Raw genomic sequence first — 23448 nt, 5'->3', positions numbered from 1 at the left:
ACCGCCCGGGAGAGGCGAGCAGGTCTGCAACGCCCCCCCCTGGTTGCGACACCGGCTCAGTTTTTGACTCCCGCCCGACCCGTAGCGCCCCACAGCGCCCCCTGCTGGGACCGCCTGGGAAAGCGGGCAGTCCGACCTGTAGCGGCTGCAGTGAAGTCAGTATTGTCGCCCGCGGGCAAGTGCGATTGTTTTTTCTTTCCTTTTGCGATTTATGATGTGGTGGCGTGGGTTATTTATTGGGGATGTTATTGATGGGCTTTTGTCAGGTTTTTTTTTTCTCCCCAGGCCTCTCAGGGTGCTCCGAGGCCGGCTGTTTAGCTGGGATTTTTCCCATGCTCAGCTGGCCTAGCGCCCTGAGAGAGAGAAACACAGAAGTTTACGATGCAGGAGGCCGCCATTTCGGCCCATCGTGTCCGCGCCGGCCGACAAAGAGCCACACGGCCCTCGGTCAGCAGCCCTGAAGGTTACATAGAAACCTATGAACAATGGCGGAAAGGTAAAGAGCTCCCAGCCCAACCAGTCCGCCTCACACAACTGCGACACCCCTTACACCGAAGCATTCTACACTCCACCCCAACCGGAGCCCTGTGATCTCCTGGGAGAGGCAAAAACCAGATAAAAAACCCAGGCCAATTTAGGGGGAAAAAAAATCTGGGAGAGAGGTGTACAACGCCTCCCTTAACACCCGCCCCACACTCAGGGCCCAGCTGCCCAATGTCACTGACTGAGGCGCAAACTGTACCGCCCCACTGCCATTACCGCCCAAAATCAGCAAAGCCGAAAATCCCGCCCCAAGGATCTATTCAACTGAGCAGAGAATGCTAAGGGGGCTTTAATAGAAGTGTTGAAAATTATGAAAGAGTTTGTGAGGGCAAAGAGTGAAACATTTTCGACTGGGACAAGGGAGATGAGAAGGATCTTTTTTGACGCAAAGACTTGTTAAAACATGGAATACATCAGCACAAGTGATGATTGCAGCCCAGCCAATCAAGACATTTAAGTGGAAATGAGATAAACACTTGAAAACTTGAGACACACAGGATGAGATAGCTGTGTCGGGCCAGCGCAGACACGATGGGCTGAACAGCCAACTCGGTGTTGAAGTTTCTGAATGGGCAATATTCTCCCGGAATATATTCTCAAACAGGGCTGGCTACGACAATGCCACGCTAGAGTGGTGATGAATTCCAATCATTTTTACCATAAAACGCTGTGTCGAAATCAGATACACAGCATTCAAATCCTGTCGGTGACACTTACTTGTTGACGAGGAGGTAGTTCATCACCAGGCACAGCACGGAAGGCACAGTCGATGCAATCGAAAGGTAGCTTTCAAAGTAACTCTGGAATTAGAAGCAAAACGATCATAAGCCTCCTCACTCATCAGATTGCTGCAGTGTTTAGTGTACCCGCTCTCCTTACTACTGAAAGTATTTCGAGTCTGCAGCGGAGATTACCTCTTACAGAAGGGTAGGTACTGCTGGGAATTTAATGGCCAGGGTGATCTCCTGGACTAGTTTCGATCCCCCAGATGGGTGGGAGAGGAATTTCCCAGATTTATTTTTCCCCAAATTGGCCTGGGGTTTTTTTTGCCTCTCCCAGGAGATCAGGCGGTTTTGGGTGGAGTGGATATGTTGCGATACACAAGGTATGGCAATTGTGTGGGACAGGCTTGATGGGCCAGATCTTAGAAATTTTCAGCACGGAAGGAAGCCAGTCCAATGGTCTTTACCTGTCCGTCATTTTTCGTACCTTCGTATGAGGCACCGGAGAAAGTGCACAAAAGACGATACCAGAACTGAAGAGGTCATAACTATCCGGAAAGGTTGAACAGACCGGAGTTCTTCTCTCTAGAAAAGAGAAGGCGGAGGGGTGACCTGATAGGTCTTCAAAATTATGATGGGGGTAGATGTAGAAAAGATGTTTCCACTTGTGCGGGAAGTCCAAAACGAGAAGCCATCAATGTAAGATGGTCACTAATAAATCCAATCAGGAATTCAGGAGAAAGTTCTTTACCCAGAGCGGTGAGAATGTGGAACTCGCTGCCACAGGGAGGGGTTGAGGCGAATAGTATCGATGCATTTAAGGGGAGGCTAGATAAGCACACGAGGGAGAAAGGAATAGAAGGATACGATGATGGGTTGAGATGAAGAGGGGTGGGAGGGGGCTGGTGTGGAACACGGACCTGTTGGGCCCAAAGGCCTGTTTCTGGGCTGTACATTCTATGTAACTGCTGGTAAGAATGAGTTGGTTGAAATAAGAACGGAAGAAAGAAAGAGTTTTCATGGATGCCAGACAATACGAAGGAGAGCTTGTTGGACAGAAGCTTGGTAATATTGGTATGCAGCCCCTGGGTGTTGTTTGAGGGGGGTGGAGGGTTTGAGTTGAATTTTGTTTGCCATAAACCCAAGAGTTTTTGTTATTCTTGGGACGTGGCAACACTTGCGATTCCGTACTGATTGCCCTGTAGGTGCCCTGAGAAAGCGATTGGCCAATTTCAGAGTCAACCACACAATTTGAAGCTGGAGTTACATCCAGCCAGGTTCGAGTGGCAGCTTCCCCGAAATGTATGAATCAGTTGAGTTTTTAAACTTTCACCATCATTTATCCCACCAAATGTCAGGTCACAAATAGCCAGATTTATTCTCCCCGTGCTTGCAAACATCGCACCATCACACCTACTCCGCGAATACACAGTGTCCAGAGAATACAACCGCTACATCAGCAAAGACATGCCGATCCAGGCCGACTCGAACAACCTACCAGCAACCCGTCTCAAGTCTACAAGGCCAATTTGCACCGTTGCCAAAACCCTTCAGTGTTCTCCTCTCAGCCTTGATGACCGAAGGCGAAATGTTTGGAAGGACTGCGACACACGGAATGGATTCCTCATCGAGGAGCCCACAGTACAACCTGAAGGATCAAACCTTCCTCGCAAACAGTGGACAACCATCGACCGCCTCAGAACCGGTCACGGTCGGTGGTGCCACCTTCTCCATAGGTGGGAGATTAAAGCCTCCCCGTCATGTGACTGTGGGGCTCCTAATCAGACCCTGGAGCACATCATCGAGCACTGCCCTCAGAGGGAACTCATAGGCAGCCGACAGGATATCCACGCTGTTACACCGGAAGCTTTGGCTCTGGATATCCGACTGAGATATTGGCGTTTGATTTGCTTTGCTACCACCGTACGAAAGCAGAGCCAGATTTATTGGATTCAAGTTCGTGACTTGCCATGGTGGGATGTGAACTCACAATTGCAGGGTTGCTCCCCCAGTACTGTAACCTCGACACCACCCGACCCGACCATCCAACAGAAAGTTACTGAGTATACCGTGACACAACGCCGCAATTTACACGACACTCACGCCAAGGTCGTCCTGCCGGGGAGACTGATCCGTCGCATTGCTCAACTTGTACAGCCAGTAGTGTTTGGCCGTGCAGAAGAAGTTCCACGGTAACAGGGAGCCAATCCCGAGGATGAAGAAAATCAGGTACACGGCGTTGAAGGTGTCTGGCGGGGCCTGGTGGAAGCGGCTTCGAACCAGCGGCTTGGCGATCAGAGGATCTTCCTCCTCCGCCTGCGAGCCAGGGTCCTGAAACGGAGCGCCTGGAATCTCCATATTCTCACAAGCTGGGATGAGCTCACTGCGATATTTACCTCCGTTTTTCAGGTCTCCTACGGTGCTGAAGCGAAAAGAGAATACAGTGTGGGTTAGCGAATTTTTCAGAAGGCGGCGGGAACACAATGGTCACAGCCATTGGTTCCTGGGGAATGTCCATGACAAACGCAACCTTCTAAACATTGAATCCCATCATTCATTCTGGTCCTTCGGAGTTCGGGTCCCATAGCTCCATTCATGTCAGATGATGGAGCAGTGGCTTATGGTGATGGAATGAATCAAACTTCATTTCCCCCCCCACCCTAAATGTTTTATGCCAGTCTTATGAAGCACTGACCACACTCGATCAGCTTCGCTGGGCAGGCGACATAGTACACATGCCAGATACGAGACTCCCTAAGCAAATGCTTTATGCGGAGCTCCTTCATGGTAAACGAGCCAAAGGAGGACAGCGGAAACATTATAAAGACACCCTCAAAGCCTCGCTGGCAAAGTGCGACATCACCACTGACACCTGGGAGACCCTGGCCGCAGACTGCCTGAGGTGGAGAAAGTGCATCCGGGAGGGCAGTGAGCTCTTCGAGTCTCAATGCAAAGAGCGTGAAGAGGCCAGGCGCAGGCAGCGGAAGGAGCGCGCGGCAAACCAGCCCCACCGACTCCGTCCCTCGACGACTATCTGTAACAGGGTCTGTGGCTCTCGTATCGGACTGTTCAGCCATCAAAGAACTCACTTTGGGAGTGGAAGAAAGTCCTCCTCGATTCCGAGTGACTGTCTATGATGATGATGCTTTAACCCCAGGAAGGGAAATTTCTTCACCCAGAGGGTGGTGGGGGTCTGGAACTCACTGCCTGAAAGGGTGGTAGAGGCAGAAACCCTCACCACATTTAAAAAGTACTTGGATGTGCACCCGAAGTGCTGTTAGCTACAGGGCTACGGACAGAGAGCTGGAATGTAGGTTTAGGCTGGATAGCTCTTTGTCGGCCGGCATGGACACGATGGGCCGAATGGCCTCCTTCTGTTGCGTAAGTTTCTGAGATTCCTTTTGGGAAATGCAACACTGCCATTTGGTCCACTGTTCTGGGCCAACCTCAAACCAGGTGAAGACTTTTCAAACCATGTGCCTTACGGGAAGTTTTAATTTTCGTGCGATGATGTGAGACTTTACATTTTTAAGAAAATAAATCAACTTTGGAATAAGAAAATCCACTTCACTTCTGGGGAGAAACTACGTTTTGTTAAAAATAACAAGCATGCGCCTGAGATTTAAAAGAGGCGGTCTTACCGCAGAGAATTGCTTTGCATACAGATCATGCAATAGATTTTTGGATATTAAGGGAATCAAGTGATATGGGAACTGGGCAGGAAAGTGGAGTTGAGGCAGAAGATCAGCCATGATCTTATTGAATGGTGGAGCAGGCTCGAGGGGCCATATGGCTGACTCCTGCTTCTATTTAGCAGTCAGCCGTGGCTCAGTGGTTGGTGCACTCGCCTTTGAGTCGGAAGGTTGTGGGTTCAAGTCCAACTCCAGGGACTTGAACACAAAAATCCAGGCCAACACTCCAAGTGCAGTGCTGAGGGAGTGCCGCACTGTCGGAGGTGCCGTCTTTCAGATGAGATGTTAAATCTGCTCTCTCAGGTGGACGTAAAAGATCCCGCGGCACTATTTCGAAGAAGAGCAGGGGAGTTATCCTGGGACCAATATTTATCCCTCAACCAACATAACAAAAACAGATTATCTGGTCAGTATCACATTGCTGTTTGTGGGAGCTTGCTGTGCGCAAATTGGCTGCTGTGTTTCCCACATTACAACAGTGACTACACGCCAAAAAAAGTACTTCATTGGCTGTAAAGCGCTTTGGGACGTCCGGTGGTCGTGAAAGGCACTATATAAATGCACGTCTTTCTTTACTTCTTATGTTCTTGTGGCTTCAACCATGAACATGACTCAGTGTAAACCACACCGTGACAACTGCAGAAGTGCACGGGGTAGCTGCTTCAACAACATCAACAATGCTTGCTCAGCTTTTCACATGAGGCAGCTCATGCCACAAACTTCTGACTCATAGAAACATAGAAAATAGGTGCAGGAGTAGGCCATTCGGCCCGTCGAGCCTGTACCACCATTCAATAAGATCATGACTGATCACTCCCTCACTACCCCTTTCCTGCTTTCTCTCCATACGCCTTGATCCCTTTAGCCATAAGGGCCATGTCTAACTCCCTCTTGAATATATCCAATGAACTGGCCTCAACAACTCTCTGCAGTAGAGAATTCCACAGGTTAACAACTCTCTGAGTGAAGAAGTTTCTCCTCATCTCGGTCCTAAATGGCTTACCCCTTATCCTTAGACTGTGTCCCCTGGTTCTGGACTTCCCCAACATCGGGAACATTCTTCCTGCATCTAACCTGTCCAGTCCCGGCAGAATTTTATGTTTCTATGACTCCGAGACGAGAGAGTACTACCCACTGAGTCACGGCTGACACAACAGTCTGACATTGCAATTTTACAGTCACAAGCTACCGTGTGCCAGTAATTACAATTCTGCTTTTCTCTTGCATCGCTTTATCTTATTTGCATTACTGATGAGTTTTACAAAGAAAATGAAAGCATTGAGCATTTTAACTCTTACTGTTGGGTACATGTTGCAACCTGACCATCCATAAACAAAACACTTTTGGAAAGTTACTCCTCATGATCCGGTGGAGTATAAACACTGGCGTAGACACCAGATTGAGTAGACTAGGCCTATATTCCTTAGCGTTTAGAAGGAGAGGTGATCTCATTGAAACATACAAAATTTTTACAGAGCTTGACAGGGTAGATGCAGGGAGGGTGTTTCCCCCCGGGCTGGGGAGTCTAGAACCAGGGGTCACAGTCTCAGGATAAGGGGTCGGCCATTTAGGACTGAGATGAGGAGAAACCTCTTCACTCAGAGGGTGGTGAATCTTTGGAATTCTCTGCCCCAGAGGGCTGGGGAGGCTCAGTCTTTGAGTATATTCAAGACAGAGAGCGATAGACTTTTGCACTCCAGGGAAATCAAGGGATATGGGGATCGGGCAGGAAAGTGGCGTTGAGGTCGAAGATCAGCCGTGATCTCTTTGAATGGTCTACTCCTGCTCCTATTTCTAATGTTCATAGACCAGTTGGGCTGAATGGGTCGTTTCTGTGCTGTTAATTAAATGTAATCATTTATGGTTCTATTTTACTAATTAATTCAAAATCATTCCTGCACTTCAATTGCCTCGATTTCAAAATTCTCACTTGTTTACAAATCCCTCCATGGCCTTGTCCCTCCCTATCTCTGTAATCTCCTGCAGCACCCCCCTCCGCCCCCCCCCCCCCCCCCGCCCCACACCACCCCCCCCCGTCCCACACCACACCACCCCCCGCCCCACACCACACCACCCCTCCGCCCCGCCCCACACCACACCACCGCCCCGCCCCACACACCCCCCCGCCCCGCCCCACACCACCCCTCCGCCCCGCCCCACACACCCCCCCGCCCCGCCCCACACCACCCCCCCGCCCCACACCCCCCCCCCCACACCACACCACCCCTCCGCCCCGCCCCACACCACACCACCCCTCCGCCCCGCCCCACCCCACACACCCCCCCGCCCCGCCCCACACACCCCCCCCGCCCCACACCCCCCCCCCCGCCCCGCCCCACACACCCCCGCCCCGCCCCCCCCCCGCCCCACACCCCCCCCCCCCGCACACCCCCCCCGCCCCACACCCCCCCCCCGCACACCCCCCCCGCCCCGCACACCCCCCCCGCCCCACACCACCCCTCCGCCCCACACCCCCCCCCCGCCCAGCCCCACACCCCCCCCCCCCCTCCGCCCCACACACCCCCGCCCCACACACCCCCCCCGCCCCGCCACACCCCCCCCCGCCCCACACCCCCCGCCCCACACCCCCCCCCCCCGCCCCGCACCCCACCACCCCCCCCCGCCCCACACCCCCCCCCGCCCCACACCCCACCCCGCCCCACACCCCACCAGATCCCCCCGCCCCACACACCCCACCACCGCCCCGCCCCACACCCCCCCCCGCCCCACACACCCCCCCCCCCGCCCCACACACCCCCGCCCCACACACCCCCGCCCCACACCCCACCCCCCCCGCCCCACACCCCACCCCCCCGCCCCGCTCCACACACCCCCCCCCGCCCCACACCCCACCCCCCCCGCCCCGCTCCACACACCCCCCCCCCCGCCACACACCCCCCACACCCCCCCCGCCCCACACACCCCCCCCCGCCCCACACACCCCCGCCCCACACACCCCTGCCCCACACCCCCCCGCCCCACACACCCCTGCCCCACACCCCACCCCCCACCCCCCCCCCCGCCCCACACCCCCCCCCCGCCCCACACCCCCCCCCCCCGCCCCACACACACCCCCCCGCCCCACACACCCCCCCGCCCCACACCCCACACCACCCCACCCCCGCCCCACACCACACCACCCCACCCCCGCCCCACACCACACCACACACCCCCCCACACCACACCCCCTGCCCCGCCCCACACCCCACCACCCCCCCCGCCCCGCCCCACACCCCCCCCGCCCCACCCCACACCCCCCCGCCCCACCCCACACCCCCCCGCCCCACCCCACACCCCCCCGCCCCACACCACACCCCCCCCGCCCCGCACCACACCCCCCCGCCCCGCTCCACACACCCCCCCCCGCCCCACACCCCCCCCCGCCCCACACCCCACCCCCCCCCGCCCCGCCCCACACCCCACCCCCCCCCCGCCCCGCCCCACACCGCAACCCCGAGATGTCTGCACTCCTCTAATTCTGCCCTCTTGAACATCCCTGATTATAATCGCTCCACCATCGGTGGCTGTATCTTGTGTTGCCTGGGCCCCAAGCTCTGGAATTCCCTCCCTAAACCTCTCCGCCTCTCTCCCTCTCTTTCCTCCTTCAAGACGCTCATTAAAACCAACCTCTTTCCTGTCCTAATTTCGCCTTATGTGACTCGGTGTCAAATTTATTTGTTTTGTCTTATAATACTCCTGTGAAACGCCTTACTACAAGTTGCTGTTGTTATAGCGAACAGTTATTCTCCCAATTGATGCAATCGCCGATAACACGTGCCTTAGGAGGCTGCACTTCCGAAAGGTCGTCATCGCTGTGACATGCCAGCTCATCAAGAGGGATCTGCAGCGTTGACCCGACACACGTCGCCTCGTGAATGGCCTGACTAAACAATCTCGGTGAAACCCTTGCCAGGAGCAGAGTGCACGTCTGGTGTATCTGATTTCATTAGGAACTGAAAGTACGAACAGAAACTTAGAGACACCACCTCCTGACAATACTGTACTGGGGCGGGGCTTGAACACGTGATCTTCTGAGTCAGAGGCAAGAGCGATATTGCCGAAGCAAGCTGATGTATGTCACAGAGGAGTAAAAGGTGGATTTAGCAAATGCTTTTTTGGAAGTGCGCCAGTACTGAGGGAGTGCTGCACTGTCACAGGTGCGATCTTTTTGGATAAGATGTTAAACCACAGCCCCGACTGCACTCTCGGGTAGATGTAAAAGATCCCACGGCACTATTTCGAAAAAGAGCAGGGGAGTTCTCCTGCCCTTTATTTATCCTTCAACCAACATCGCTGGAAAGTACTTCATTGGCTCTGAAGCACTTTGGGACATCCCGAGTCATGAAAGGTGCTAAATAAAGGCACGTTTTTTTTCTTTAATGTTGGCAATACCATTTTCACGTCCCTTTTAAAGGCACAACCCAGTGGAATATTCATGCTCAAGTAACAAGACTGAAACAAAACCTTGCCCTGCCAAGCTAAATGCAACGGAAAAACTGCGAAACGCCCCAAGAAATCTCACTGGGGACTGGAGAACACCAATCAGGAAGTGGGAGAGGGATTACCGAGATAGCCGAAGGCAGACTTGGAGAGGCATGTTTTCAGGAGGTTTAGCAAGGTAGGGAGAGGTGTGACAATACTGAATAGTTTAGGGAGACAATTCCAGAGTGCAGGTGTGGGGCAGCTGAAGGTCACCTCACTGACAACTTGCATTCAAATGAAGGAAAAGAAAATCTTGCATTTATATAGCGCCTTTCGCAACCACCAGACGTCTCGAAGTGCTTTACAACCAATGAAGTACTTTTGGAGTATAGTCACAGTTGTAACGTGAGAAACACAGCAGCCAATTTGCTCACAGCAAGCTCCCACACACAGCAATGTGATAATGACCCAGATAATCTGTTTCAGTGATGTTGATTGAGGGATAAATATTGTCCATGACATTGGGGATAACTCCCCTGCTCTTCTTTGAAATAGCACTGTGGCATCTTTTACATCCACCCGAGAGGTTGACATCTGAAAGACGGCACCTCCGACAGTGCAGCGCTCCCTTAGCACTGCACTGTCAGCCGAGATTTATATGCTTAAGTTTTATGGGCCCAAATTTCCCCATGAGTTGCACTGGGTTTTTTTGGCGTACCTTGATTTTTCTGGTGTATCATTTTAGTTGCAAATATGGCCATTTAATTTACGCCAGTGTAAGTGAGATAGTTAGGTATTTTGTTCGGTCAGTTTTTTTTTTCAAAAAGGGGGTGTTCCCAGTCACTTACACCATTTATGCCAATTTGACCAGAAAAAAGTTGTACTAAACTAACTTAGGGCAGCGTATGTGTCCACTTTTGTCCGCACAGAAAGACCTTCGTTATAGTTAAGGAATCGGCGCAAGTAACTACATTTAAAGCACCACCAAGCACCAAACAAAGCACAAAAAGTAATAAGCAATAAAATAGAAGCAACCCTGCCCCTAAAGCACCAAGACCAATCAGTAAATAACAAATAAAAAATAGAAGACCTACGTTAGGGAATGTAGCGGGCCGCCGATGAATGAGCCCATTCGGCCAGGGCGAGGGGCAGCGTGTTTCAGCCCCTCCCACACAGCCTGCAGCGCGCGTTTGCAGAAACTGCCTGCCAGGAGCTACTGCACATGCGTGCAGACTCTAGCGCGCATGTGCAGAGGTCCCTGACTCCGCCCCCAATCCATTGGGCCACGCTGTGCCATGACCGAGGAGAGGCTGGGGAGCGGCCAGAATACCGACATCTTTTCTCGGCGTGCTTGGAGGCAGAGAAAAGCAGCGCACCTCAAGTGAGGGCGCCAGAAAAACAGGTTAGCGAAATTCTAGCCCTTGGAAACATAGAAAATAGGTGCAGGAGCAGGCCATTCAGCCCTTCGAGCCTGCACCACCATTCAATATGATCATGGCTGATCATGCAACTTCAGTACCCCATTCCTGCTTTCTCTCCATACCCCTTGATCCCTTTAGCCATGAGGGCCACATCTAACTCCCTTTTGAATATATCTAACGAACTGGCCCCAACAACTTTCTGTGGTAGAGAATTTTGAACCTGTGGAATTCTCTGAGTGAAGAAGTTTCTCCTCATCTCGGTCCTAAATGGCTTACCCCTTTATCCTTAGACTGTGACCCCTGGTTCTGGACTTCCCCAACATCGGGAACATTCTTCCTGCATCTAACCTGTCCAATCCCGTCAGAATTTTATATGTTTCTATGAGATCCCCTCTCATCCTTCTAAATTCCAGTGAATACAAGCCTAGTCGATCCAGTCTCTCCTCCTATGTCAGTCCTGCCATCCCGGGAATCAGTCTGGTGAACCTTGGCTACACTTCCTCAATAGCAAGAATGGGACTTGAACCCACAACCTTCTGACTCAGAGGTGAGCGTGCTACTCACTGAGCCACAGGAAAGGAAGGCTCGAGTAGAACAGAATTATTGGGAGGTGTACAAAATCACAGGAAAGCAATGTGCTAAGATTCCTCCGATCATCTCAATAAGGACTGCTTATAAAGACAGACTCGGGCTGAATGAGCAAAATTGAAAATTTTAGTATGGTGACAAAAGGCAACAAGAGTAACTGGTGCAATCGCACTACAACAATTGTCACATTGGGGCCAAGTGGGTTCACTTTGCACTGACTCAACAATTATAGTGTAAATTAAGTCAGGGGTAAGACTCCCTGAAGGAGGCCTGCTCATTCAACGCCACCCGACAATCAAAGTGGGGTGCAACACCCAATTTATACTAAACACAGAATTGGGCTAAAGCCCAAACTGCCCCTCACTGATTCAAAACTTCAGAGTGAACCGCACCATAAAAACTCAAACAACCGTTTAGAGAAAGAAAAAATTTGCATTTCTATAGCGCCTTTCATGACCACCAGACGTCTCAAAAGCGTTTTACAGCCAATGAAGTACTTTTGGAGTGTAGTCACTGTTGTAATGTGGGAAACATATATCCCATTATTATTCCATATTATAATCCCAGCACATGGGAGGGCAATTTCTTCTTGTCCACCTGTTCCAATTACAGCTATTAAAATATTAATCAACTTCAGGAGGTTTTCAAATCTACTTTGCAAAATCTCAAAACTGGTAAACATCCGACCTTAATAACCACAGTGTGGTAAAATGAACAGCAACACTTTTGACATGCTGCACGAGAGTCACTGTGCCCGATAGTTGCCCCCGCACTTTGTGCAGAATCAGAGAGGCCACTCAACCCATCATGCCTGTGCCAGCTCTCCAATTCAGTCCCACTTTTCCCCATAACCCTGCACATTAGTCCCCTTCAAGTACATAGTTTCTTTTAATATACAGGAAAGCAAACTCAAAATTTACACAGATCTGTTAAGATTATATTTTAACAAGGTCCAGGAAAGGAGCTGCTTTATTCTCATTTATTGCCCCTCAGGAAACGCTGTACAAACTGTACTCCAGAGATTGATCAGAAAGCAAGGACACTTTGTAAACTGGAGAGGAGGTATATCAGAGAAAATGTCTAACCAGGATCTCAGTACACAATAGACACACTAAGGGCTCAAGTTTCGGCCTGAGTTGCTCCTATTTTTTTGGAGCAACTGGTTTAGAATGGAGCATCTTAGAAATTGCAATTCTCGGCATTTAGTTTGCTCCAATTCTAGTGAGTTAGAATAGTTTTGTTTTAGAACAGTTTTTTTCCAAAAGGGGGCATGCCCTTCCGCCTGTTTTGCAAGTTTAGGCAGCGAAAACTTACTCCAAACTAACTTAGATTTTTGTACGCTCAGAAAAACTTTGCCTACACTTATAAATCAGGCGCAGGGAACGAGGGGGAGTGGAGAGGGGCGAAGGGAAGTTTACAAACATTAAACACTTCACTTTTACAAATAAAGAGCCATCATCAAAAATAAATCAATAAATCAACCAATCAATTAAAAAAAAAAAATTTTTTTTAAATCAATAAATAAAAAATTACATTTCTACTCACCTACTGCAGCACCGGGAGCCCTCCAACAGCCTGCTGGGACGGGGCCCCCCCCCCAGGAGATGCCGGTCAGGCGGGCCCTGCCGCCGATGAGTTCGGGCGGGGCCTGTTGCCGGGCAGGCCGCCGCGGAAGAGGTAAGTACCGTCAGGCCACTCGGCCCGGGATAGGGGGCGACGTCCCTTCGGCCAGGGATAGGGTCGCCCGGAGACAGGATGCGCTGGGAGAGCCGGGAGCTACTGCGCACAAGCGCAGCTGCCGGCACTGTTTTTGGCGCAGGGCTGTAGCTCCACCCCCAGCAGCTCCTGTTGTGCCGTGCCGAGCTGGAAACGGCCCTACAGATATCGGAGAATCGCGAGGTAAGTATTTGCCGCTTTTTCAGTTCTACAAATTGGGCGGGCCTCTCCGATGTGTGTCGTTCTAGCGAGGGTCCGAAACTTGAGTCCTATATGTCTTAGTGGGGTTGCAATCCCAAACTCAGAAAGGAACAGTGTCCTAGTTATTTATATAGTATCAAGCTTAATGTATCCCAGTAACAGTTACATGGTTAATGTATCCCAGAGATATACTGTAGTAACATTAGTCTGTATCCATAAACTTGGTGCTCATCCAAAACTCTGCTGCCCATATCTTAACTCACTCCAAGTCCCGTTCACCCATCACCCGTTTGCTCGCTGACCTACACTGACTCTACACTGTCTGGCAACAACTCAGTTTTGAAGTCCTCGTCCTGGTTTTCAAATCCCTCCATGACCTTGCCCCTGTCCATCTCTGTAATCTCCTCCAGCCCCTGCGCTCCTCCAATTCGGGCCCTTTGTGCATCCCCGATTTTAATGGTTCAACCATTGGTGACCCTACCTTCTGTTGCCGTGTTCTAAAGCTCTGGAATTTTCTCCCTAAACCTCCCCGCCTCTCTGTCCTCCTCCAAGATGCTACTTAAAACCTCTCTCTTTGGTCACCTGCCCTGATTTCTTCTTGTGTGGCTCGGTGTCAAATTTTTTTATCTCTCAACTACTGCTGGGAAGCGCCTTGGGACATTTCACTACGTTAAAGGTGCTATATAAATACAGGTTGTTGTTGTTGATTACTGCCCCCACACATTGTTCAGAATCGGAGAATCTCGGCACAGAAGGAGGCCACTCGGACCATCATAACCGTGCCGGCTCTTTGAAAAAGCGATCCAATTTGGTGCCACCCCCCACCTTTGCCCCACAGCCCTGCGCATGAGATATCTGCATCCTCCAATTCATGCCTTTTGTGCATTGCCAATTTTAATCGCTCAACCATCCTCTTCAAACACATTGTTTCTTTCAATATGCAGGAAACAAAGCTAAAACTATACACAGACCTGTTAAGATTGCACTATGACAAAACCTAGATAAAAGTTCATTATTCTGATTTACTGCCCCCAAGGAAAACACAAATCACGTTGTACAAACTGTACTCCGGGGGTCGTGTCCGAAAGCAAGGAGGCTTTGGAAACTGGAAATGACAAATGGCAGAAAATATATAACCAAGAGCTCAGTGAACAATCACCACAACACTACATGCCCGAGTGAGGTTGCAATCACAAACTCAGACAGAAATATTGGCCCAGTAATTCCGATCGAGGTCTTCCCGTGGGCAAACTACTGAAAAAAGGGGGGGAAAAAAGCGCACTTACCTGAAGGTGCTGCGTCCGCTCGAACTTCCGATCCGGAGGCCTTCACTCCTACGCATCGGAGCGCGTGCATCTTGGGACGGCGCAGGGCTGGGGCTGGAGTCACATAGCTCTGGGCAACCAATCAAGGTACAGTATTTTCTCATCACAATAACGGGAACTCCGTAAGTTGGAGTTCCCATTATTATGAGAAACCTCCACAAACACATAAAACACTAATAAAAAAAATAGAAAAATACACGACATATTTAAGATTTATGTAAACTAAAGATCTATAATAAAATATGTTTTGATATGTGTTTATTTAATTTAATTTTAATATTTATATGTATTTTTAAACACTTGCGCCTGTAAAAGTAGGCTATATGCCTGCTTTTACAGGCACAAGATTGTTGAGGACATTGTTGGGCAAGATATGCGTAAATATCGCAAATCTTGCCCTGCAAATGTCCTTGTTCCCGAGATGCGGAGGATCTGTCAAGCGAGACATGTGACAGATCGGAAAAGCCGGTTTTCAGCGCATGCGCATTGCGCGCTGATAACCGGTTTTTCCGATGCCTTCCCGGGTCCATCGGAACTTTGTACGGACCCGAGACATCGGAATTTCAGGCTCATTGTGTCCTAGTGATATAGTAACAAGCTTAATGTATCCTAGTAACAGTTACATTGTACCCCAGTGATACACTGTAGTAACATCGGTCTGTAGCCCAGTGGCAGATCACCAGTGTCCCACAGCCAGAGGCATGCTGGGCAGCACCCTCGCCTGAGGCAAGGTGGTCATTGGTTCAAGTCCCACTCCAGGGACTTAAGCTCAAAAATCAACTGACACTCCAGTGCAGTACTGAGGGAGCGCCGCACTGTCGGAGGGGCGGTACTGAGGGAGCGCCGCACTGTCGGAGGGGCAGTACTGAGGGAGCGCCGCACTGTCGGAGGGGCGGTACTGAGGGAACGCCGCACTGTCGGAGGGGCGGTACTGAGGGAGCGCCGCACTGTCGGAGGGGCGGTACTGAGGGAGCGCCGCACTGTCGGAGGGGCGGTACTGAGGGAGCGCCGCACTGTCGGAGGGGCGGTACTGAGGGAGCGCCGCACTGTCGGAGGGGCGGTACTGAGGGAGCGCCGCACTGTCGGAGGGGCGGTACTGAGGGAGCGCCGCACTGTCGGAGGGGCGGTACTGAGGGAGCGCCGCACTGTCGGAGGGGCGGTACTGAGGGAGCGCCGCACTGTCGGAGGGGCGGTACTGAGGGAGCGCCGCACTGTCGGAGGAGCGGTACTGAGGGAGCGCCGCACTGTCGGAGGGGCAGTACTGAGGGAGTGCTGCACTGTCCAAGGGGCCGTCTTTCGGATGACACATTAAACCGAGGCCCTCGTCTGGTCTCTCAGGTGGACATAAAAGGTCCCATGGCACTATTTTGAAGAACAGGAGAGTTATCCCCGGTGTCTTGAGGCCTATATTTATCCCTCAATCAACATCACTAAAACAGATTATCTTGTCATTATCACTTTGCTGTTTGTGGGAGCTTGCTGTGCGCAAATTGGCTGCAGCATTTTCCACATTACAAGTGACTGCACTTCAAAAATAATTTCATTGGCTGTAAAGCGCTTTGGGATGTCCGGTGGTCATGAAATGCAAATCTTTCTTTCTTTCTACAAAGAGAAATTAAGACCATTGACCAAAAGCTTGGTCAAAGAGGTAGATTTTAAAGAACCAGCAGACACAATACATGTCTGAGTGGGGTTACAATCAATGGCTCGATCACAAACTCAGACAGGACGATTGTGTCCTAGTGATACAGAGCCCAATTTTGGCCATGACTTGCTCCAATTTCTTTTTTGGAGTAAATTGTTTTTTCTGGTGTAAGTTAAAAAACGCCATTTTCCCCAACAAAAACAAACTTGCTCCAGAGTAAGTCAGTTAGGCAGGATATTTTTTTTTTTTAAGTTGAGTGACAGATACACCCTTCATAGAATCACAGAAATTTACAGCACAGAAGGCGGCCATTCGGCCCATCGGCCGACAAAGAGCCATCCAGCCTAATCCCACTTTCCAGCAGGTTACGGCACTTCAGGTGCACATCCAAGTACTTTTTAAATGTGGTGAGGGTTTCTGCCTCTACCACCCTTTCAGGCAGTGAGTTCCAGACCCCCACCACCCTCTGAAGAATAAAGTTCTCCTCAAATCCCATCTAAACCTCCTACCAATTACTTTAAATATGCCCCCTGGTTGTTGACCCCTCTGCTAAGGGAAATAGGGTCTGTCCTAGCCACTCTATCCAGGCCCCTCATAATTTTATACACCTCAATAAGGTCTCCCCTCAGCCTCCTCTGTTCCAAAGAAAACCCCAGCCTATCCAATCTTTTCTCATAGCTGAAATTCTCCAGTCCAGGCAACATCCTCGTAAATCTCCTCTGTACCCTCTCGAGTGTAACCACATTTTTCCTGTAATGCGGTGACCAGAACTGCATGCAGTACTCCAGCTATGGCCTAACTAGTGAGTGACAGAGACCCCCCCACCCGCCTGTACCCCAGGGACACCCCCACCCCCACCTGTATCCCAGGGACCCCCCCGCCTGTACCCCAGGGGGACCCCACCCGCCTGTATCCCAGGGACACCCCCCCGCCTGTATCCCAGCGACACCCCCACCCGCCTGTACCCCAGGGACACCCCACCCGCCTGTACCCCAGTGACACCCCCCCCGCCTGTATCTCAGGGACACCACCCCTCACCTGTATCCCAGGACACCCCCCCCCGCCTGTACCCCAGGGACACCCCCCCCGCCTGTACCCCAGGGACACCCCCCCCGCCTGTACCCCAGGGACAACCCCCTGCCTGTACCCCAGGGACACCCCCCCACCTGTATCCCAGGGACATCCCCCGCCTGTACCTCAGGGACACCCCCCCGCCTCTACCCCAGGGACACCCCCCACCTGTACCTCAGGGACACCCCCCCGCCTGTACCCCAGGGACACCCCCCACGCCTGTATCCCAGGGACACCCCCCACGCCTGTATCCCAGGGACACCCCCCACGCCTGTATCCCAGGGACACCCCCCACGCCTGTATCCTAGGGACACCCCCCCCGCCTGTATCCTAGGGACACCCCCCCCCGCCTGTATCCTAGGGACACCCCCCCCCGCCTGTATCCCAGGGACACCCCCCCCCGCCTGTACCCCAGGGACACACCCCCCGCCTGTACCCCAGGGACACCCCCCCCCCGCCTGTACCCCAGGGACACCCCCCGCCTGTACCCCAAGGACCCCAGCCCGGGTCTAACGAGTTTCTCCAGCAGAGTCTCGCTGTTGCCCCGGGATTGCGGGGCCGGGGTTGGAGCAATTTGTGCACACACCCAGACCCCCCCCGGGAGACCCCGAGTGCCCGGGGCCCCGACACTCACCCATTGCGGGACCGTCACTCCGCTCTACCGCCCGGCTCGGCCCGGCCTCGGCCCCGCACCGCCTCTCACACCGCTCGGCCAATCAGCAGCCGGCCCCTGCACCGCCTCTCACACCGCTCGGCCAATCAGCAGCCGGCCCCTGCACCGCCTCTCACACCGCCCGGCCAATCAGCAGCCGGCCCCTGCACCGCCTCTCACACCGCCCGGCCAATCAGCAGCCGGCCCCTGCACCGCCTCTCACACCGCCCGGCCAATCAGCAGCCGGCAGGGCGGAGCTTCGCTACCCCGGGGTTCCCCACAGTCACTGTGCCAGCACTTGGTGTGCAGCAGTGCTGGGCTGTGTGGGTAAAGACAGACTGAGTGATTGAATGAATGAGAAAAAGATTGATAGAAGGAAGGAAAAATTGAACAAAACAAAAGGAAACATAAGAAGATAAGAAATAGGAGCAGGAGTCGGCCATTCGGCCCCTCGAGCCTGCTCCGCCATTCAATAAGACCATGGCTGATCTGATCATGGACTCAGCTCCACTTCCCCGCCCGCTCCCCATAACCCTTGTCTCCCTTATCGCTCAAACATCTGTCTATCTCTGCCTTGAATGTACTCATAAACTGAGCCTCCACAGCCCTCTGAGGCAGACAATTCCAAAGATTCACCATCCTCTGAGGGAAAAAATTCCTCCGCATCTCTGTTTCAAATGTACGATTGCTGGAATGATAAAAAGAGGGAAAGACAGACTTGCATTTCTATAGCGCCTTTCACTACCACAGGACGTCTCAAAGCATTTAACAGCCAATGAAGTACTTTTGGAGTGTAGTCACTGTTGTAATGTGGGAAACGCGACAGTCAATTTGTGCACAGCAAGCTCCCACACACAGCAATGTGATCATGACCAGATCAACTGCGTTGTAGTGATGTTGATTGAGGGATAACTATTGGCCCCAGTACACCAGGGAGAATAGTGCCACGGGATCTTTTACGTCCACCTGAGAGACCAGACGGGGCCTCGGTTTAACATCTCATCCGAAAGACGGCACCTGCGACAGTGCAGCACTCCCTCAGCACTGCACTGGGAGTGTCAGCCTGGAATCTTGTGCTCAAGTCTCTGAGAGTGAGACCTGAACCCTCAACCTTCAAGACTCAGACATGGGAGTGCTGCCCACTGAGCCACGGTGGATTGATTGACCGATTGATTTGCATTGATGCTGTGTCTTTCATAAACTCAGAATATCCCATGGCACTATTTCGAAGAAGAGCAGGAGAGTTATCCCCGGTGCCCTGCCCAATATTTATCCCTCAACAAACATCACTAAAACAGTTAATCTGGTCATTATCACATTGCTGTTTGTGGGAGCTTGCTGTGCGCAAATTGGCTGCTGCGTTTCCCACATTACAACAATGACTACACTTCAATAAAGTACTTCATTGGCTGTAAAGCGCTTTGAGACATCCTGAAGTAAAAGGCATGACAGAAATGCAATATCTTTCTTTAAAATGCACGTACGCCTGTTTTTCCCTCCATTTACTTCTGTGTCTTGTGTTGTGAAGACATTGGTCATTAATAGTTCCAAAAATGTTTTAATCAGATCACAAGCAGCCTCCCCCCGCCCCCAACTTCACATAACGTCAACCCTCATCACCACTTTGCTTCCCCATCTAGATTTGAGGTTGGTTAAAAAAAAACTGTCAATTCAAGGCAAAATTCAGTCAACTTCCTCTTCCCATTTTGTCCTTTTCCTGGTTTCCGAGGGCCAAACAACTTCTAACTCTGAGAAAATTAGGATGAACAGAGAGAGCAAATTAACAGAAGTGCCCCCTTTTTGCTAAAGGGCCACAAATCAAATAAAATCCAAAATTATAAGAAAAACAAAAGGAAACTACTCAAATTAAATCATAATGTTATCCCTAATAATCTGTCCATACATGCCTACAGATCTCCAAAGGCAGTTGGAAATGTGGATTCGCAGCAAAGGTATAACTCTGGTCATGCTGCGGGACTGTGAACCATCCTGGTGTGGGGCAACTCTGAAAACCTGTCTGAAAATATGCTGAATCTCATTGGTGCTTTTTAAAAACAAATACGCTGACCTACATTAGCTGCTGGTCCGGCAACGTTCAAATCCCTCCATGGTGCGTGCCCCTCCCTATCTCTGTAACCTCCTCCAGTCCTACATTTCGACAGCCCGAAATTTCTGCACTCCTCCAAATCCAGCCTCTTGAGCATTCCCGATTTCCATCGCTCCACCATTGGTGGCCGTGCCTTCATCTGCCTGGGCCCTAAGCTCTGGAACTCCCTCCCTAAACCTCTCCTCCTCTCTATCCTCCTTTAAGATGCTCCTTAAAACCTACCTCTTCAACCAAGGTTATAGTCACCTGTCTCAATATCTCCTTATCTGGCTTGGCGTCAAATTTTGTTTGATAACGCTGCTGTAAAGCACTTTGGGATGTTTTATTTCGTTAAAGGCGCTATATAAATACAAGATATTGTTGGGAACTTTCACATTTATCTTACTGCACTGAAAAAATTCTGTACCATTAATTCAAGAACTGAATACAAGTGTTGTGGCTCAGTGGGCAGCACACTTGCCTCTGAGTCAGAAGGTTGTGGTTCAAGTCTCACTCCAGGCACTTGAGCACAAAAATCTAGGCTGACACTCCCAGTGCAGTGCTGAGGGAGTGCTGCACTGTCAGAGGTGCCGTCTTTCAGATGAGACGTTAAACCGAGGCCCCGTCTGCCCTCTCCGGTGGACATAAAAGATCCCATGACACTATTTTGAAGAAGAGCAGGGGAGTTATCCCCGGTGTCCTGGGGCCAATATTTATCCCTCAATCAACATCACTAAAACAGATTATCTGGTCATTATCAAGTTGCTGTTTGTGGAATCTTGCTGTGCGAAAATTGGCTGCCACATTTCCTGTTATGTTCAGAATAAATCCACAGGACTATATCGCAAGCTCAGACTCTTGTGACCTTGGTGTCTTTATTCAGACTCCAGAGTGGGGAAGCAGCATGGTGAATCACCTTTTATACGTGCTTGCCCCAGGGTGCACAGGTGACCCTTAGGTCTCCCACAGGTGTGCCCCCTAGTGGCAAGTCTTACATTTTAGTAAGGTTCACATACATACATAACATTTCCCACATTACAATAATGACCACATTTCAGAAAGTACTTCATTGGCTGTAAAGCGCTTTGAGATGTCGGGTGGTCATGAAAGGCGCTATATAAATGCAAGTCTTTCTTTTTCAAACCATGATCAGCAATCTCAAGTACCACTGACTCATGGGGAGTGAGGCCAGTGGTACAACAATAAATAACTACTGCTTCTGTTCTGCATGTTCTCATTGTAAACAAACGTGTCTGTTCCCACTTGACAGCTGCCACAGGACAATTAGTTCATTTACTTGGTAGATTGGCTTAACAAATTACCGCTGTAGGTGGGAATGGGACACACTCACTGTTTATTAACAAAATACAACCACATTTTGTTTGAGCCTTCTCCCCTTTGCCAGATTGTCCATGCTTCCCTCAACAACATCATCATCATCATCATAGGCAGTCCCTCGAATCGAGGATGACTTGCTCTCACGTCAAAAAGTTCACAGGTGTTTCATTGATGGACCTAAAATTCCAGGTCCAGAAGTACATCCTGAAGGGTGGAAGATGCCTGTGCGTGGATTTTTTTAACGTGGGGTGGCCGTTGCACACCAGCCAGCACACGGGCTTGACAGAGCGAGGTCTTGGTCCAGTGGCAAGGGTTAACCAGGACGACTGGAGACCAGCTCTGCTGCACGGACCCAGTGCGCGCACATATCGCACAGTGTGGGCTGGGCCCGTGCTGCCCCTGGGCCCCGAACCCACGCCTCTCCTGGACCCCGATCACATCGCTGTACAACCTCTCGCCGCTCCTTCGCCCCGACCTCGCCGCTCCTGCTGTACCTGCCCACGCTCCAATCAGCGGCCTGGATTTTGGCGACGTCCAATCCGGTCGCCCTCCTCCAAGTCGTCGTCCTCCTGCACCAGCTCGCACTGCTCCCTGACTTGGCCGCCATGCTGCTCCCGGGTCACTGCACCTCCGTTCCTTTTATGGCCCCGACCTGCGTTCGGCTGGCGGTTTCTCGCAGGTCGGGGCCACCGTGCTGCTCCCATGTACACATCCTCTCGACTCATCTTTTGTCGGGTTATCACCTCCTTTTGCCTCCGGGATCTCTGCGCTTTTCCAATTCTGCCCCCGCAATTTCCTTCACTTCACCGTTGGCGGCCGTGCCTTCAGTCGCCCAGGCCCTCAGCTCGCTTTGCTCTCTGTTGAGTCATTTGCTCAAAAGAACCCATTCTTACCATCATGAGCAGCCAGCCAAATAAACGGCTTTGGCTTTAGAAACAGAGGAACAGAATACAAAAGCAAGGAAGTTATGCGAAACCTTTATAAAACACCGGTTTGACCTCAGCTGGAGTATTGTGTTCAATTCTGGGCACCATACTTTCGGGAGGATGTGAGAGCGTTGAAGAGGGTGCAGAAAATATTTACAAGAATGGTTCCAGGGATGAGGGACTTCAGTGACATGGAGACAGCAGAAGCCGGGATTGTTCTTCTTGGAGCAGAGGCGGTGGAGAGGAGATTCGATAGAGATGTTCAAAATCATGAGGGGCTTTGATGGAGTAAATAAGGGCAAACTGTTTCTACTGGCAGAAGGGTCAGATTTAAGGCGATTGGCAAAAGAAGCAGAGGGGAAGAAGAGGAAAGAGTTGTTGTGATTGGGAACGTGCTGCCTGAAAGGGCGGTGGGAACAGATTCAATACTAACTTTCAAAAGAGAATTGGATAAATACTTTAAGGGGAAAAAAATACAGGGCTGTGGGGAAAGAGTGGGGGGAGTGGGACTGATTGGATCATTCTATCAAAGAGCCAGAATAGCCACGACGGGCCGAATGGCCTCATTCTGCGCTGTATTATTCTATGGCTCTATATTCTGATTATGCAGCAGCGCTTAGAGGCTAGCCCCCATCCCTTGAAGCTAATAGATATCTCAAGACATCACATATTACTTTTACTCCTGTTACCAAGATAAAAGAAATCTTAGGGCTAGATTCTCAGTTGTCTAACGCTTCAGTTAGTGGCCAGAGGGGGCGTTAATGGGAGTGCAAGTGGTTACGGACCGGGAACGCAGAACTTAGCACCCCAACCGAAAATTCATTCGCGGCTCACCAGGGGCGCAAACCAGAAGCGCCCGGCTGCTGACGATCGCTCCGATCCCGACGTATTCCGGTGCAACGCTCGCGCCCAGGTCGGTAAATTCAGCGCGGCCGCCTCATTGAGCGCCCTCCAATAACACCTGGAAATACAGTCAGTGCAGGCTTGCAGAGTCGCTAACTGGCGGCTGTTGAAAGGGACAAGGAAGCACTTCCCTCGGAGGTCACAGTCAGTGCAAGGTTTACACACAGCACGGTGTGAGTCTCAGTCACAGTCAGTGC

At 51.4% G+C, this 23448-nt stretch overlaps 1 protein-coding gene across 1 annotated transcript in view; it reads right to left on the bottom strand.

Moving 5' to 3' along the window:
* The window catches only part of slc29a3 (solute carrier family 29 member 3), a 29829-nt gene extending 11800 nt beyond the window's left edge, over positions 1 to 18029 (bottom strand). Inside the window, exons 1-3 of the mRNA XM_070865346.1 lie at positions 17981 to 18029; positions 3369 to 3687; positions 1261 to 1343 (exon numbers count right to left, since the gene is read on the bottom strand). Of these exons, the coding sequence (XP_070721447.1) occupies positions 1261 to 1343; positions 3369 to 3623 (338 nt within the window). The 5' untranslated portion in view covers positions 3624 to 3687; positions 17981 to 18029. The remainder of the gene's footprint in view (positions 1 to 1260; positions 1344 to 3368; positions 3688 to 17980) is intronic.
* Between the last annotated feature and the right edge of the window lie 5419 nt (positions 18030 to 23448).

This window comes from Pristiophorus japonicus, chromosome 22 (genome assembly GCF_044704955.1).
Source record: "Pristiophorus japonicus isolate sPriJap1 chromosome 22, sPriJap1.hap1, whole genome shotgun sequence".
Classification (NCBI taxonomy): domain Eukaryota; kingdom Metazoa; phylum Chordata; class Chondrichthyes; family Pristiophoridae; genus Pristiophorus; species Pristiophorus japonicus.
This window is presented reverse-complemented; position numbering and strand designations above follow the sequence as displayed.